The sequence below is a fragment of the Sciurus vulgaris genome (assembly GCF_902686455.1).
Source record: "Sciurus vulgaris genome assembly, chromosome: 2".
Taxonomy (NCBI): domain Eukaryota; kingdom Metazoa; phylum Chordata; class Mammalia; order Rodentia; family Sciuridae; genus Sciurus; species Sciurus vulgaris.
In genome coordinates, this window is record NC_136462.1 from 6752748 (window position 1) to 6769629 (window position 16882).

Below are 16882 nucleotides of genomic sequence, written 5' to 3' on the forward strand. Positions count from 1 at the left end.
TTGAATTGTACGCTTCAAATGAATGAATTGTGTGGTATAAAAATAAAGCTATTACCAAAAACTAAGTATTTAAAGTATATTAAGACAAAAATAACTTAGGCATCATGACCATGAGTTTTTGGACACTATTAGTTAAACAAGGTTAAAATAAGTTGGCAAGTAAAAGAACTGTGAATATTTTAAAAAATATTTTTTTTTAAACTGCAAGAACAGAAGTGTTGAGTGTAGTGCAGCACTTATTTCAGTGGCAGAAACACAGAGCCTTCATAAACTAGAATTACATAAACACTATATTTATATAAGCATTGCAGGTCCAAGGAACCAACTTCGTGTTTTCTGATATCCGCTTCTGTATGCTTAAGGCAAAGGTTATCCAGCTGGGTAGGTGTCAATCAGTCTTGAGACATCTCCCTCCAGTGCCATGGACTCCCGTGATCACACACCAAGCTCACTGGCAGCAGAAGTCTTCCGACCCAACCCAAAGAACAAGGAGGGGTGCAGAGTGAAGCTGAAGAGGAAGGCCTCAGAGGTTCGGGATTCTGGGAAATAAATGCCCACCTGAGTCTAAGATCTGGGACAACCTAGGAGACATTTGTGAAGGCAGCCAGTGATACATTCATCAAACATCAAAAGAAAACAGATGTTCCCAGTGGTGGCCTCTGCATGTCTTCTGCAGACTGTGAATTCCTAGGCATGGACTGCTGAGCTGGATTTTGTCATCCCATGCCTGGGACAATGCCTGGTCACTGGTAGGGACTCAGAAAACATCTGTGACATCAGGAAATGAAACGCACCCTCCTCCTGCCATAGGGAAAGGGAGGATTTAGAAGATCTGGGTTCAGATCCAGGTCCCTCAATGGCTGCCTGCCCATGCTGAGAGCCAAACCTTTTAGAACGTGTGTCCTCACCTAGGCTTCAGGGACAGAAAGGCTGCCCTCACAGAGGTGTAGGGCTCTGTCTTCAGGCCTCAGGTTGCAGAGCTGTCCCATCCAGCCACTGTTAATGGCAGACACAGCTGTGTGGCAGAGGAGGGTGGACCCGGGCTATCCCACACAGGCTTCTCTAAGAGGCAAAGGCACAGCCTCACTGACACATCTTCACGTTCATGTGAGACCAACACTTCACTCGTTCTATGAGTGAGAGGCCCTGCGAGGGTTCAGGCATCCAGCCACCTGTGTTCCAGATCTGACCAGACCATCGACAGGTGAATGTTTAAGGCGTACCCTGCGGAGGACTGAGATGACCACAGCACCTGGCCTGCCCCAGGTCTGCCAGAGGAACCAAGCTCCAGCACACAGGGTACTCGGCAGTATGCACGCTGGCAAGCTGGGGAACGGGAGCCCAGGAGAGCAAGGGCACCACATCCCATCTCTCCAGCTCTGCTGGTCTCTCAGACTCACGTGCATGGGAAGTTTGGCTTGCAGCAAAGCTCGGAACTGTTGCAAGTACAGAGTCCAAACAGAAAGGCGTTTTAATATAAAATGGATGAAAGAGACAAATGGAAAGTAATCAAAACCTCATTAGGGCAAATAAGCAACCTGCCTACAATGCCACAGAAGCTGACAGCATTAAACCAAGCAGGCAAAGCAGAGTCTTCCCCTCAGCCGCTGTCAAAAGAACGTAAATCACAAGGATGCGCAACCCACGTGGGCAGACACCCACTCTGGCTTCCCCCTAGGCACCCAAACCATGGACCCCAGGACTGCAGTTCCCAACTCTGGCTAGACATCAGAATCACCTGGAGGGTTTTCAAAGATCTCAATGCCCAGGAGACTCCAGAAGGAGCCAGAACAGGCAGCAGTTTCTTCTAAGGCCCCCAGGTGGCTCTGACCATTGCACTAGGTCAAACAGTCCAAGCCAGCAGCACCTTTGCCAGCTCGTGTTATTCCACCCAGGGAACAACAGCCACTGAGGAAGGGGCCTAGATGAGCTGAGTCCTGAACTGTGAGCAGCTTCTCCTTTGGCTGGGCAGGAGAACTACCTGGGAGTTCTTAGGCTGGTCTTGACTGGGGCTCCTAGTCATTTTTTCGAGCCTTCCTCCCGCAAGGCCTCCCATATGCTCCACACTATGCCAGGTGCTGGAAATCAAGCAGCAAACCAGGCAAAGTTCCTGCCCCTAGGGAGATCACAGTCCACTGGGACACTACAGCTTACAGGGAGGGCCGTGGTCCACACAGGCCAAGGGCAAGCGACCTGTCCTACTGCCACCTCAGGCAAGGACACACCTGCAGAGAGGGTCTGGAGCAACAAAACTCCAGAAGATCAAGAAACCAACTCAAGACCTGGAAGTCAAGACATCCTTTTAAACACTTTAAAAACAGAAAAGAAAGAAAAGAAAAGATGTAGAACAAACATGAAATATTGAGGATCGTGTCAAAGCAACACCAAGGAGCAAAAGTGAGTGGGCCCATCAGAGCCGATTTTACCCGGAGAATCCCAGAGTGGGAGGGAGTCTGGGTTCCAGGGGACCCATGGGGGACCTGGAGGAGTCAAAGCAGCCGCTCTGACGGCACAGGCCGGCCTCCTCCAGGGCAGAGTTGGAGCAGACATCAAAGAAGGCTCAGCTCTGCCTGCCCGCTCAGCCCAAGCACAGGGAGGGAGAGGAACGGGGGCAGAGTCCAGGCTCCAGCTCCAGAAGCTGTGTGTCCTAGATTTTCCACAGCTGCTCCAGTTTCCCGAGCTCGAGCCTTCCTTCACTGAGAAGTAATGTGCTGAGGCTGGGGTTCCGCAGTTTAGTCTTACAAAAAGTGTGATTCACTAAAGATGCAATACAACTTTTAGGCCTCTACGAGCCTTCTTGACAAATCTGATTCATGATACAAGCTTGGGAGGAAATTGCTTTTATTACCAATCCTAACTTTTGGCTCAAAATACAAAGTCATCTAAGGGTTGGGAACATAGCTCAGTGGCAGAGGACTAGCCTCACTTGCTCGTGGGCCGAGATTCGATCCCCATACCTCAAAACAAAGCACAACAGAAAGCACGGTCATCTCAAGTGAGTTGAAGGTGACTACCATGGGACACTTCCCACAGGGCTGGGGGCCCGGAGGGCTGGGTCCACGTCTCAGAGCTCCCCATCACCTGCACAGCTCCCAAGGTGTGCCGGGCAGCCTGCCTTCTCAGAGTGTGGTCCATGTGCCACCTTCCGCTACATCTCCTGGAGCCTGCTAGCAACGCAAGGTCTCCTCACTACCCCAGAGCTGCCTCCTAATGTGAGCCCAGGTGCTCTCTACACCCATGCAGGCTGAGAATCCTGCTGTAGAGGTCACCTCATCATGCCCTTGCCACGCCAGCAGGGACTATGCACTTGAGCAGGGTAGATGATGACTTTCACCTTGGATCACCCAGCTGAGCAAGTGGGAGGAGGACAGGAACCCTGTCTCCTGCAGCTCAGGCCACTGGCCCCAGGGACTCAGAGGGGCTTTGAGAGAAAGGAGGCCCCTCAGTACCATGAAGGTCAGACGGTGGACACCCAGGGTTCCGCTGGGAGGAAGAAGAGTCACAATGTGGTGCCAGAGGCACTTGGCCAGTCCTGAGGAAGCATGCTTACTTAGCTGGCTGGTGAGGAGCAGAAGTCAGGCACCCTCCCATGATCATCAAACCCAAGGCAGAGACAGCCCGGAAAAGGAGAAAGGGGAGCCAAAAAGCTCATTTGCTGTAATGAATTGACTGGAAAAGTCCAAAATTCCACCACTTATCATTTGGAATCATAAAATTTCATGACTGGAATATACCTTAAAAGTCATTTGCTGCAACAATTTATCAGGCTCTGCACCCTAAGATCCCAGTGAGCAGCTGTCTGGCCTCTGGTGTCATCCTCCAGCAGTGGGCTTGCTAGCCTCAGTCCCATCGGCGAAACCCCTCAAAATGCTGGCTCACTTTGACTCAGTAATTTGAGTTCTTAGACTCAAGCTTAAGGAGTATATCCCAGACATGGAAAAAACTAGGTGCACAAAGGTGTTTCTTATGGTAGAATATATTAATAAAGTAAACCCTGCTAATTTGCTAGGCAATTATAAGAGCAATGACTGACATACCCTCTGACTGAAGGACAGTTTCCCACCATCTAAAAAGCCATTCTCAGGGCATTTGGTTTCTGCCAGGATACACCAAATAGGTTAAGGTCTAGGGCTTCTACTTTGTCAGGCATTCCTGGTAATCAACGGGGTGGCAAATGTCAGAACCAACGGTCAGTCAGATGGTAAATATTTTTGGCTCTGTAGGCCATGTGGTCTCAGCTCCACTTCTGAACTGTGACAGCAGTATAGAAGGGTACATAAGTGAATAACTGTGGGTTCCAATAAAACTTTATTTACAAACACAGGTAGGAAGCTGGATTTAGCTTTGGGCTTCAGTTTTCTGACCCCTGATCTCTATGTTCACATTTGTTAGTTTTAAATGTAAAAGGAGATTTGAAATATAGTACATATCCAACATAAATGGCTTAATAAGTTAACGTATTCATTCATCTGCTGCATTCTCTTCACAGAAAAATACTGAGTGCCTGCCAGAGGGTGTTGCGGGTATTACAGGTATTGCGGTTGGGGCTGAGGCCTGGGCAAGGCAGGAAGGCATACTGAGTCAAAGGAATATCACCTAAGCTTTTACAAGAGCTCATAATAACAAGAAGAAGCCTTACAACCTAGGTGAAAAGAAAATTGTGAAGTTGTGTATAAATATAAGACCAAACAGTGTTTTTTTTTAAACTAAAATATAAAACCATAAGGGGAAAGACTAATGAAAAAAATACACCAAAATGCCACTAGCTCTTACCTTTGGCTGGCATGCTGCCTCTCCCCTCTCTCCCTAGACTTCCCTTTAATCACATGGCCACGTTTGCATTTTATAACAATACATGGAAGGGGAAGTTGCCTTGATTTAAGTTAAGGCTGTGTCCCTGCTGCAGGGCCACTGCTGTGAGAACAGCACTCCTGAGTGGAGGGTTCAGCACCAGGGACAGAGCCACAGATTGGAGGAGCAGCCCCAGCAGAGCCCAGAGGGCAGGCGGCCGGGGCCTCCCACAGAATCCCTCCAACAGGTGTCAAGCAAGAAAGTGTGGCTCCTGAGTTGGGCTGATACACATGGAACTACCACCCCCCTCCGTGTGACTGAATAGGGAGGAATGTTGGTAAAAAGGAGGTAAAAACAAATATACACAGATCCCCTCACCCACTCCAGACATGCCCATACCAGTCAACATCTGCCTCTGCTTCTCAGAGCCCGCAGCTGGCGTGGGCCCTGGGAGAAAATCCGGTATTTTTAACAAACTCTGGAATCAGATGGCGTCTGTGGTGAGTAATCTCTTATGCATTTGGTCTTTAAGGCTGAAAACAGTGAGGGCAGCTTTCAGGGCGGCTGTCAGGAGGGACTGGTAATCAGGCGGTCCCACTGCAAATGTTATGACGAGAGCTTCCGATTCACACGATGTGTTCAAATGTTTTCTTTCACTTATCATGCCTTTGTATTCTAAACATAAAGCATTCTAGTATTTTTTTAATTCCACTGTATCCATTTCTTTATGGGTAATTTTCCTCTTTTCCAAATATTTTTGTAAAAGTTGCTTTGTAAAAGAAAAACGTGGTTTTTTTTTTTAAAGAGTATGTGGACCTGTGGGTGCTCTTGAAGCATGTGCACTAAACTTCCTGTTCTCTACAGGAAGGGGTCTCTGCTCGAGTTCCCGAACCCCAGGCAGCTCGCTGGAGGAAGGCCTTCCTGGAGAGGCCACCTCGCTGCCCCAGTCAGACTCCCCAGAAGGGCCTCTGCTCAGCACGGCAGGGCAGGCAGGCACAGCAGGCTGATGAGTCCCAGGGTCCCCACGGGGGGGCACGAGGACATTCTGCATCCTCCTCCACAGTCAGCACCCACACAGCCATTCCTTCAGACTGTCCCCTCTGCCCAGGGCAGCGCACCTCAGGTCCTGGAAACGGCTTCCTGAAGTCGCCAAGCCCCAGAGGCAGGGGCCCAGCTACAGTCACAGACCCCCCTCAGCCCTTCTCTGCACACCCTGCTCACAGGCTTCCCAGGGCTCGCACTGCTCACCCAGCCAGGACACACAGCATGGGACATGGGAAGTGTCTGTGCCTGGGCCGTCCCCCTGCCCGGAGCCCACCCAGCCACATCTTGCTGGTCACCGGTCCCCACATCTGGTGCTCCCTCTGTACTTGCATGCTCTGCAGGAAGCACCCTCCTTCCCTCACCATTCCAGCAACACCGTTCCAAAGCCAGGGGTCCACAGCAAACAGGAAGCCCTGTGTGCTGAGAGCTTACAACTGAGTGGTGGAAGATAGCAGATACATGATCATGAAGAACCCACAGTTCGCCAGATGATGACGAAACCTGAGGAGATCCATATTACATTAGCAGGGAAATAGAACCAGAACCTAATTGTGTCATACAAAAAAAAAAAAAAAAAAAAAAAAAACTAAGAAAAATAAGGTGGTAGAGGGGACTAGTGAACACCACCAGTGGGCAGTGGCAGGGAGCTCTCATTGAAGTGGGTAGTCAAGCAACTTCCAAAGGTGCAAGGAGCTAACCTCTGCATAGAAAACTGGGAGAAAAAGCACTCCAGGCACAAGAAGCAGTGCAAAGGCCCTGAGGCAGGAATGCACAGGTGTGTTCTAGGGAAGGCATGGGGGCCAAAGGTGCTGGAGATGATTAGGGGGTGTGGGGAGATCAATCAGGCCTTGCAGGCCACTGTATGGATATAAGCTTTGACTGTGATTGAGATAGGAACCTGGAGATTCTGACCAGAGGGCTGACATGTGAGACTCAGGCTGCAGCAGACCGCTCTGGATGCTGTGTTGAGAAGACTCTAAGGTCCAGGGGAAGACAGACCAGATAAAAGAAAACCTCTACAATGGTCCTAGAAGAGACAACGGCAGCTGAAACCAAAGCTACGGCAGTGACGTGGAGATAAGCAGTCTGAGGGTGGAACAACAGAATCTGCTGACGGTTAGGGTGTGGGCTATGGTGGGAAGAGCAGAGACAGACTATTCTGATGTGCAGGCCTGAAGGACTAGGAGGAGGAGCTGCCATCCAGGAAGTGTAAAGGCAGCAGGGCAGCAGGTGGCAGGTAAGGGTAGGAGGGGAACCCTACCAGCCTTTAAGCCCTGTAGGGAGGAGCACCTCATCTAGAAAGGCCCCTGCAGGCAGCTGAAAGCCCTTGTGCCCTCTCCATGCTGGCCTCTCCCCTTCTCCCAGGCCAGCCGGCACACACGCAAAGCACTTCTCTGCACCACAGTGATCTGCATCGGTAGTTATTTCTTGAGCAACCAAAGCTGGTTCACTTTATATCATCTGGAGGCAACTGCACATAGTAGGTGTTCAACAAGTACTCTAGTAATACACTGGATAGAACTGCATCTATGATGCTTCGAGATTTGAACAAATCAAAGACGTTCTCTCAGAAGATCTCAAAATTCTGCTGCACTGATTAACTACTCAGTAGTGATTACTCTGTCTCAAGGGCCCTACATGTGGAGGCTGACTGTCCCCAGCTATGCAAGTCACCAGGGTAAGCTCTCCTGGGGAAAGGCCAGCTGGGAAGAAGGATGTTACCTTGCCGGTCCTTATGTCCCATGCTTTGATTTCAGAGCTGAAGCCTCCACATAAAAAAACACTGTGGTCTTTTGGGTGAAATTTCAAGGTGGTGATTCTAAAGTCACTTCGACCAGTAAATAGCTGAGTTCCTGCAACACAAACAGAAGAGAGGGTTAGAAAATATTTCAATCACAAAATAAATATCTTAAAGCTAAGATACCGCCTGGTAAGGAGCCCCCAGAAAGGGACAGGTCCACGTGGCCACGGGAGACCTGGAAACACAATGGAGGCAGCAGCACGCTGCCTGCACCTGCACCAGCCCCGCCCACGCCTGACTGAGCTCTCCCCACACACAGGACCTGACACACTGGGCAGTGAGAGTGGCCTTATAGCAGCCAGGCCACAAAATGGACAAGAGGTGTGGCTATTGGGGTCTCACTGGTCCTACAGGACTCAAGACTGTTGTGGTGGTGTTTGTATCTGTCCAGGACTTGTGTGCACGGTGCGAGTGTTTGTGTGCACACAGACATACACGAGGGTGGAAAACAGCTCCAGCAGCATGATCCTTTACAGGTGAGCTGCGCAACTTCAGAAACGCCAATCACTCAGGCCAGGCAAAGCCAGTGCTCCTTCTAGGACCCGGGGGGCCTCCACACCCCGAGCACTGACTAATTCTCACTGGTGCACCTGAAACTGCATGGAGAACCAAGTCTCACAGGAAGGCATGCTCTCGGTGGGAGTGTGAGGCCCGCCCCTGCCGTGTCCCCTGGGGCCAGGGTCACATAACAGGCATGGCACCTGCCCAACACCGGCCCTCAAGACACTTGGTGAGGTCCCCCACAGCACAGCAGGGAAAACCTCCTCTGCCCGTGGCCCACAGGACTCTTCACCTGCAGTATAAGAGGCTGGGGGCTGAGGAGGAAACCAGTGAGATGCCGAGATCTGGCATCATGCCCTGGTAGGCCCAGGATGCAGTGTTTGCTCATTCGATTCAGAAAGTGCTTCCTAAGGTTACCCTGCTTGGTGTGCTAGGACCCACACTTCCTTCCACCTTCAGCAAAGGATCCTGCAAACGTTTCACTAGTAAAGCCTCCATTTCCCTAAAATCAAATAACAGCTCCTGCCACGAATCATAAAGTATCAGAATTGCATTCTCCTATTTTTAATAACCCAGCTCAAATTCACTGACATCTTCATTTAAAGAATTTTAAGACATGGTGCATGCCAGAGGCTTGGGAGGCTGAGGCAGGAGGATCGTGAGTTCAAGGCCAGCCTCAGCAACTTAGCAAGCCCCTGTCTCCAAATAAAACATTAAAAAGGACTGGGGATGTAGCTCGGTGGTGAAGTGCCCCTGGGTTCAAAAAAAAAGGGGGTGGATTTTAAAACAGATTAAAGAAACACTAAGCCCAGGCTAAGGGTACAGATGTTAAGGTTTCTAACAGATGATATTCCTAAACTGTTCTTGGCCAAAACACACACACACACACACACACACACACTCACAATGTGTGAACAATGGAAACAACTGAAAACATTGGTTTCTGTGGCTGGCGTACAGTCAGTGGCACAGCACGTACTTAGTACGCCCAAGTCATGGGTTCAATCACCAGCACCAAAGAAGTGTCTGCTTTCAAGAAGTTCTCTCCATGGTAAAATGTTTTTGGAAGGCAGGACTTTCATCCTTGGTCAGAGTGCCCTAGCCTTGACGGAAGACTAAATACACTGATTTTTAAAATACGCTCTAGGGGCCTACAATCAGCAGCTGCTTATCATCACAGAAAAGTTGGGAGATATTTAGAAAATCTATACCTCTTTAAGCTCCACAAGCCTAAACCATCTTACTACAAGATGCAGGTAGCAAATAAGATCTCCACTGGCACCTGGTGCCAGTGCTGATAGCAGATCGACTCTAGTCACGGAGGCCACAGCAGAGAAGGCCTGGCTGTCCAGCCCAAAGAAGCAGCCATGGCAAACCTCTGACTGATGAGATGTTGCTGTGACATTTAAAACGGCAACTGCAAACTGCAGCCTGCAGCAAGATGGCTAATGCTTGACACTTCTTCTCAATCGCAGAGCTCAGCAGGAACTGTGTGGTAAAGACCAGGGAAAGAACCACCAGATGAAACGTACTGTTCTAAGGTAGGAAGATAACTTCTAAATTATGCTAGTCCTTTCTTTATAATAATGTATTTCTAACATAGAAAGAATTCTGTAAAAAGTCACCACAGAGCTGAGCAGACACTTCTGGGTGCCTTGGGGCTGAGCTCCTCCCTCATTAGGTCAGCAGATCCTATGACCCTTGGGTAAAAGTTTTTAATCACTTTTTGAGGATTAATCTAACTGGAAATCTGGCATTTCTTGAATTTATTATTCTTTTCCTTTCCTGAAACTTATCTGGAAACCAAGCTCTCCTTGCCTTTTAAATTTGCAGCTGGCAATCAGAAACCAAACACATTGTGCCCTGCTAGCAAATTCTCCCACCTACAAGAAATGGGCGGGGGGGGGGGGGTCACTTCCCCTCAGTCTCCACGTGCCCACATCAGGCTCCAGTCAAGTCCTCAGGAAGCTTGCTCCAACCAAGTGGCTGGGAGTCTGTGGAGAGGCCACGGGTGGCAATGACCCCACATCCTCTCCAAGGAAAAGGAGAGCAAGGGCCACTGCAGACACACACCAGCCAGGGGTGGGGTGGGCCCGCAGCACCTCAGGCAGCTGCGCCCACTGCCAAGCAGGCTCAGCTGCAGCTCTCTGCCAATCCCCAAATCCAAAGGAGCAAAGCTCTACCTGCCTGGAGGAGAGGATGCATCCCCACTTCCTGGACTGCCACAGAAAGCCATATGCTTGGTTTTGGAAATGGCAGTGAATCATCCATATGTTCTTTCAAAGAGTGCAGCAACACAGCCTCACCAACAATGAGGAAGAAAGGGAAAACTGAGTTGCTAAAAGATGGTGGTTGAAGTTCTCCCACCAAAGAAAAAAAAAACAAAAAACCTTGCATTTCTGAATGTTATTTTTCCTCAACCCACAGAGACTGAGAATCTGCCTTTTAAATACAAAAATGGCTCGTTCCTTCAGAAGACAGGCTATAGTGTATATTTTTCCTCTTTTAATAACTATACCTTTAAAAGACTTTTCAACTTTTTAATAAGCTTCCAGATACCTCATGGAAAACAGCAGGGGGAAAGTCTACTAAATAAAGAGGCCTCAAACAAGACTTGGATTCAGAAACAGGGACTGACGCTACCAGGACTTGGCCTGTGCTTGTCTGTTTTTCCACACCAGGGATGGAGCCCAGGATGTCTACCACTGAGCTACACCCCAAGTCCTTTCTAAATACTTTCAATTCTAAGACAAGTTCTCACTAAGTTGCTGAGACTGGCCTCAACTTGCGATCCTCCTGCCTTGGCCTCCCAAGTCTCAGGGATTACAGGCTACGCCGCAGTACCCACTGGGCTTGATGTTTGAAGTGGGAGGAGGCTGGCACAGACCAGCTCCACCACCTCCAGAGGAGGGACTGGGCTGGTTGCTTTGTCTGCTCACGCTGTCGTGAGGACTGAAAGCTAAGTGGTCCTCGAGGCACTCCATGGAGCAAGCAACAAAAGGGAGCCGTGGTAGCTTGAAAAATCAAACCCGACCTGCTGGATTCATCCTTGGTTAAATTAAAAGCTAAAACCAAGAGCTACTGGCTTTTAACAGCAGGAACCTTGAGAGAGAATGATTGTTGAGCTTTGTCATGAGGCTCTGAGGATGCTGCCCTGGGCTGGCCCCTGCATTTGCTGAAGGGACAGGGATGCAGGCTAGAGGACACTCGCCAGCAGAACACCTTGACTGTGAGCAGCAGACATGCCGGAGGCCAAGGGCATTCTCAGATCTGCTGCCTCCCTTCCACAGGACAGCACTGTTCACCAGCTCCCCTGGGGCAGGGCCTCCTGAAGCCCCTGGCTGATTGTTATTCAACCTTAAACCTGGAGACTAGCCTGCTTGTTTGTCTGTTTATTATTATTATTAAATTCCATTTCTTCACTGTATGCTTATTATAGGAAATTGAGCTCTAAAATATTTAATCCACTGGTGCTGGCTTTATTGATCTGATTATAATGGGCTCAACCAGTATAAAAATTGCTCAGATTTTATTAAGTTAAGAAAAATTACTTCTTTTCCTCCTTGAATCAATAATGATACAAAAAAAAAAAAAAAAAAATGAATTCTCAGGGCTGGGGGTATGGCTCAGTAGCAGAACACTTGCCTAGCGTGTGTGAGGCCTGCGTTCAATCCCCAGGAAGAAGGTAAATAAATGCCCATTAAAGCAAAAGCCCGTTTGAAGACAGCATGGAAACTCAGCATGCTCTCCTGGCACCATGGTTCCTGCCAGTGCTGCCAGACTCTGGGGCCACCGTCACGGGGCCCCACAGCACTGCACCCGGCTCCTCGGCACTGCTCCTCTTCCCTTCTCAGGTCCAGGCACTGAGCTCCCTGAGGTGGCCGCCCTGTGGCTGAGGCAACACCACCTGTCTGCTCTCATGGTGGCCCTGGGGGACTCTATGGTCACACCACCCCAGAATCCTGGAGGCCCTCTACTTCATCCAGCATGTCAGTCCCCAGTCCAGTTCCTGACACTTAACTGGTATTTCGGTCAAATGAAATCCAAATGCAGGTCCCCAGGGAAGAGAGAGGACATCAATGCCCTCCTTCCAGGGAGCTCCTGTTGACCAAAAAACGGAAGATGGTGCTGGTGTTGGGCACACTACCTCCAGGCCGTCTGGGATGCACGTGTCACCCCTCAACCCTAGCTGGCTCGGCAAGGTGGGACACTGAGGCCCCATGACAGGGTCATGATGAGACCGTTGGACCCACCTAATCCCAGAGCCCCTATCCATGACCTTCCTTCTCCTGAGCTCTTTGTTCACATTCACGACGCGCAAACAAGGAGGGAAGCTTTGACAAGGGAAAGCTCGCTGCTGGTTCATGGCGACTGAGCCTGTGTTCCGAGGCAGCAGGCACATGACTCATTTGGTTAAAATCAATATCGTCACACTCATCCTCCGGGAAGTATTCAGCCAGCTGTAAATTCAAACATCCTGACTCGAAGTTAACGAGAAAAGCAGCTCACTAACTTCCAAGTCACACCTGATGTATAGAAATGGACCATCTCGGCCGGTGGGGTGGAGGGCAGAGCAGGCCTGTGCCCGGGAACTGACGGCAGGGCTCTGGCCAAGCAGCAGTCCCTCCGAGCCCTGCGTCCGCACTGGGCACCTGGAACCATAAGCCCCTTCAGAAGTATTGTAAAACACGCTCTGACACACAAAGTGTCTGACCAGCAGCGGCTGCGGCAGCACCTCTGTGGTCACAGGAGCAGCGGCAGGAGTGGGATGGTGTCACTGCTGTCACTGGCCTGCGAGACTGACATCACCAAATCCACAAACACCAGCGTCTCCACCAGCAAGCCATGCTCGCAGGCTTGCACGAGCGCTGTTTCTGGGACCTCCCGCCTATCAGCAGACACGCGGTGGCTGCACTGTGGCCCCGGGGCAGTCTGCGAGGTGCATGATGCAAGGCAGAGACGCACTGCCTAGAGCAGGAGAGAAGGAAAGAGGCAGGACGAAGTGAGCTCAAAGGCTGAGCACCCCCCCACCCCCCCCCCCCGGGGAAGCCGAAAGAACATTCAGAGAGGCCTGGAGACCCTGGTGTTCCTGGGACTCTCCTCGCTCTTCCCCTGTCAGGTGTCCTCAAGTCCTCAGGGCCGAGTTTCCCGCGGAGCACGACTGGTGACAGCTAGAGAGGCACCTTCAGCCTGTCACTACCAGAGGGGTTGGTCAACATCGGTCCAGGTGCTCGTTCCCAGGCCAAGCAGCTCCCAGCAGCCAGGCTGAGCACACTGCTTTTCTGGGGCAAAGAGAGTTGTGGGGACAGCCTGCTACTCCTATGCCTCTGCAGGAAACCTCGGCCAATCACATGGTCCCGTGTTGGATCCAGCTGTCGCCACTGGCCAAGTGGCCTTAAAGCCACTACACACTCTAAGCCTCCGTCTCTGCATCAAAGAAATGGACATAAAAATACTGCCCTCGCAGCTAGAGAGAGACCAATGTGACACGGAGCACAGGTACAGCTCCACACATGCCTGTCAGCCTGATGGAGGCCAGACAGTGCTGAACAGACCCTCACCACCAAGCCCACAGGAAGGGTTGGACATGGGTCATCCTCCATCCTCAGTGTCCCTAGCTGGAAGGAAGTCCTGAAATGATGTGAAAGCAAGGGTAGTACCAGAAGATGCTCCTTAGAAAACAAGGTCATGTAGCGTCCAGTCCCAGCTGACCACTCATTTACACACACCATGGCCCCAACAGAAAACCAGGGACATCCAGAGCAGGAGGAGCAGGATGGGGGTGGGGGGACAGTGGAACTTCAGGCAGTGGGTATCCCAGTGAGAAGGGCAGGCCTCCCCCACCACTGACACCTGAGCTCTGGAAAGGGCAGGCTATGGGGGCCTGCAGGTCTACCCCAGATCCCAAATAAAGGGCGCATGCTGCCCCATCACCAGAGAAAGCTGCCACCCCACCACTGTGAAGAAGGGAAACCCGCAGGAGAACCAGGGAGAGGCCCTGATGGCTCAAGGCCTCCTCACAGTCTGCCCTGAAGCCCACCCCCGGCTGGGGGATTCTGAAACTGACACCCTAAAGTGGCCCCATTTGGGGAACTATCCCAATAACTGGGACTCCCTGGACAACTCCGCAAGAACAGGTCTTCACAGAGCAGTGACAAAGAGAAGAGGCATCCTCTGCTGAGGGCCTACCAGAACCCAGTGCTCTGCAGAGCCCTCTGCACACACCCCAGGGCTGTCCCGACAGCCTGCCAGCCAGGCTCCTGTAGAAACAGGCCAAGGACACTCCCAGCTTGCCAGGTGCAGGGTGGCATGGGAAGTGGAAAAGCTCAAATGTGCCTCCTATCCACGTTCCATCCGAGAGCGGGTGCACTTCAGGAGAGCACTCACACACAGGGGTACGAGAGCCTCTGAGTGGCCACAGACGTGCAGTGTGGAGACCTGTGCCCCTCTGCAACAGTGGCCTTGACCGTCACGCTGGGGAGACTGCTGGGGGGCTGGAACCTACGAGAAACATGATCAGGACCGCAAGGTCTAAGGCAGCCAAGGGGGTGGTGAGGGGATCAGTTGATTTTGTATGCAGGACAGGTGACTCACAAAGCTGAGGACACTCAGGTGGCGTCAGCCAGTGTTCCCTGAGGCCACCTCAACCTAATGTACTGGAGACGTTTGTTAGGAAGATTACAGACGGAAGCGGGAGCACCAAAAATAATTAATCTGTGAGCAGATTTTATTAAGTGTTGATTCATGGTGGTTCCGTAAGCCAACAGCCCGTCAGAACCATAAATCAACGAGATAAAATGCTGCTGGCCCTCCATATTTCAGGCTGGGTACTGACATCTTAGAATCCACAGATTTTTAGCTGTATTGGTCGAGGACACCAGGATAAATGGCCTTGGCACCAAGTTCCCATTAACGACAATGGGCACCGAGTGGCTGATTCCCAAAGCACCCCACTGAGACGCCCCGCGCTGCCTCCTCTCGGCAGGAGTGCTAATGAGACTGAAATGAAAAAGGCAAACCACCAGGGGCGGAAACACAGATAAAGCAAAACGGGAGTTCAAACTTGGTGAAGAGAAAGGACCAGAGAAGCCAAAGCAGGACAGAGGCCACAGGGGCTCAGCCCAGCCCAGCCCGGCCCGGCCCAGGCTGAGGAGAGCACCCAGGGACACCAAGGCAGACAGCGGGTGCCCTGAGAGGAGGCAGGAGGCACAGGCAGCCCCTGATGGATTTCCCTGCCGGCCAGGAGGGTCCAGCAAGGGCCAGCTCAGTTGCAGCCCATCCACACAATGGCCAGCCCTGGCCAGCTGATGAAGACAGAGACCACCAGCATGGACCATCTCAACGAGCTCCCACGTGAGCCAGGAGGTGGACAGAAACCACAGCCACCCCAAGCCAGAGGTGCAAACCTTGCCACCATGCCCTCCCTGCAGATGAAGGATGGCCACCAAGGCCTCCACTGCAGCCCAGCACGGTCCTGCACACAGCAGGCACATGGCGAGGAAGTGCTGAGAGAACGAAGCAGGCCTTCAGCTGATGGCCCGGCAGTGAACGCATCCCCAGCAGCCAGCAGAGGGGTGGGTGGGGCGTTAGTCCACACCGCCTTGCTGGCTGGGTGACAAGGTCCCTAGGACAGGAACCTGCCTTCCTTTCTACCCATTCAGCACCACAGAGCTGAAGGGACGTGCTGAGCCTGGACCAGCACACCACCCACCTCCTCCAGAGGGTGTATGGGACATACTGGACCAGCTGCAGCAACCAGGGACACCCACCCAGGGCACAAACCAAATCCCAATTCTCTCCTGCTCAAAACACAGCAGCGGCCCCTGCAGCAATCCCTAACTTGTCAGGCAAAAAGACCCTCCAAAAGTCTAAAAATCTCAGGACCTCCCCCAACACACACACATGCTGGCATGTGTCCACTTAATGTGTGTTGATTGAGAAAACAGAAAATAACCAAGGGCCACAATGAGTCTGCTAATGTCATCAAGTGAATCTGAGTTGAGTATTCAACAGCATGGCCCACATCTGAGAAGCAAGGGCCCAAAGTTAGGTGAGCGGCCCTATCACTCTGTGGGCAGTATGGGAGCCACGTGTGCTCATGGGACCCACAGGCCAGGGGACCCTGCTGCACTCCCCGACCTACTCTCCAAGCCCCCACCACACCATGTGATAGGTATCCTGTGTCCCTGTGGCCCTACCTGCTTGAGAGCCCACTTCCCTCCCCCTGGAACAGGCTTCCTCTGCCCTGATGTCTCACTTCACTCCTGGCTCAGCTTGGGCCATGCTTCCTTCAGGAAGGCCCCTGTATTTTCTAAACTCCATGCTCCTGTAATTCCTACATCTCACTCTATCACTGCAGACTGGGGTGGCCTCTGCACTTCTGTCTCCAGCTGACGTAACCTTCTCCAGATGGGACCCAGACCATGTTCAGCTCTATCTCACAGAGAGCATGGCGATAGGGCACATGGGCAGCAGGGAAGCAGGTGGGCAGCAGGCATGGTGGCCTGGCAGACCTGGCACATCCTGGCTGTACCACTGCCTAGCTTGTGGCCCCAGACCAGCACGCAGAATGGCCCTTTCACAACTCTGATGGTCCCGCCTCTAAGGGTGACAGGGCCCACAGGACACTCGTATGGATGGCTGTGGAGAGATGCGCGGCACACAGTGGGTGCTTGGTGCTAACAGACTGCTGCATCATCATCAGGCAATCATCACCATCAAGTGGCACCAAACTCCCCAAGTCTT

General features: G+C 51.6%; 1 protein-coding gene across 2 annotated transcripts in view; it reads right to left on the reverse strand.

Moving 5' to 3' along the window:
* The window catches only part of WDR25 (WD repeat domain 25), a 136842-nt gene that overhangs the window by 38891 nt on the left and 81069 nt on the right, over nucleotides 1-16882 (reverse strand). For both annotated transcript variants that reach the window (XM_079129507.1, XM_079129508.1), the window contains one exon: nucleotides 7558-7688. In XM_079129507.1, the coding sequence (XP_078985633.1) occupies nucleotides 7558-7688 (131 nt within the window). The remainder of the gene's footprint in view (nucleotides 1-7557; nucleotides 7689-16882) is intronic.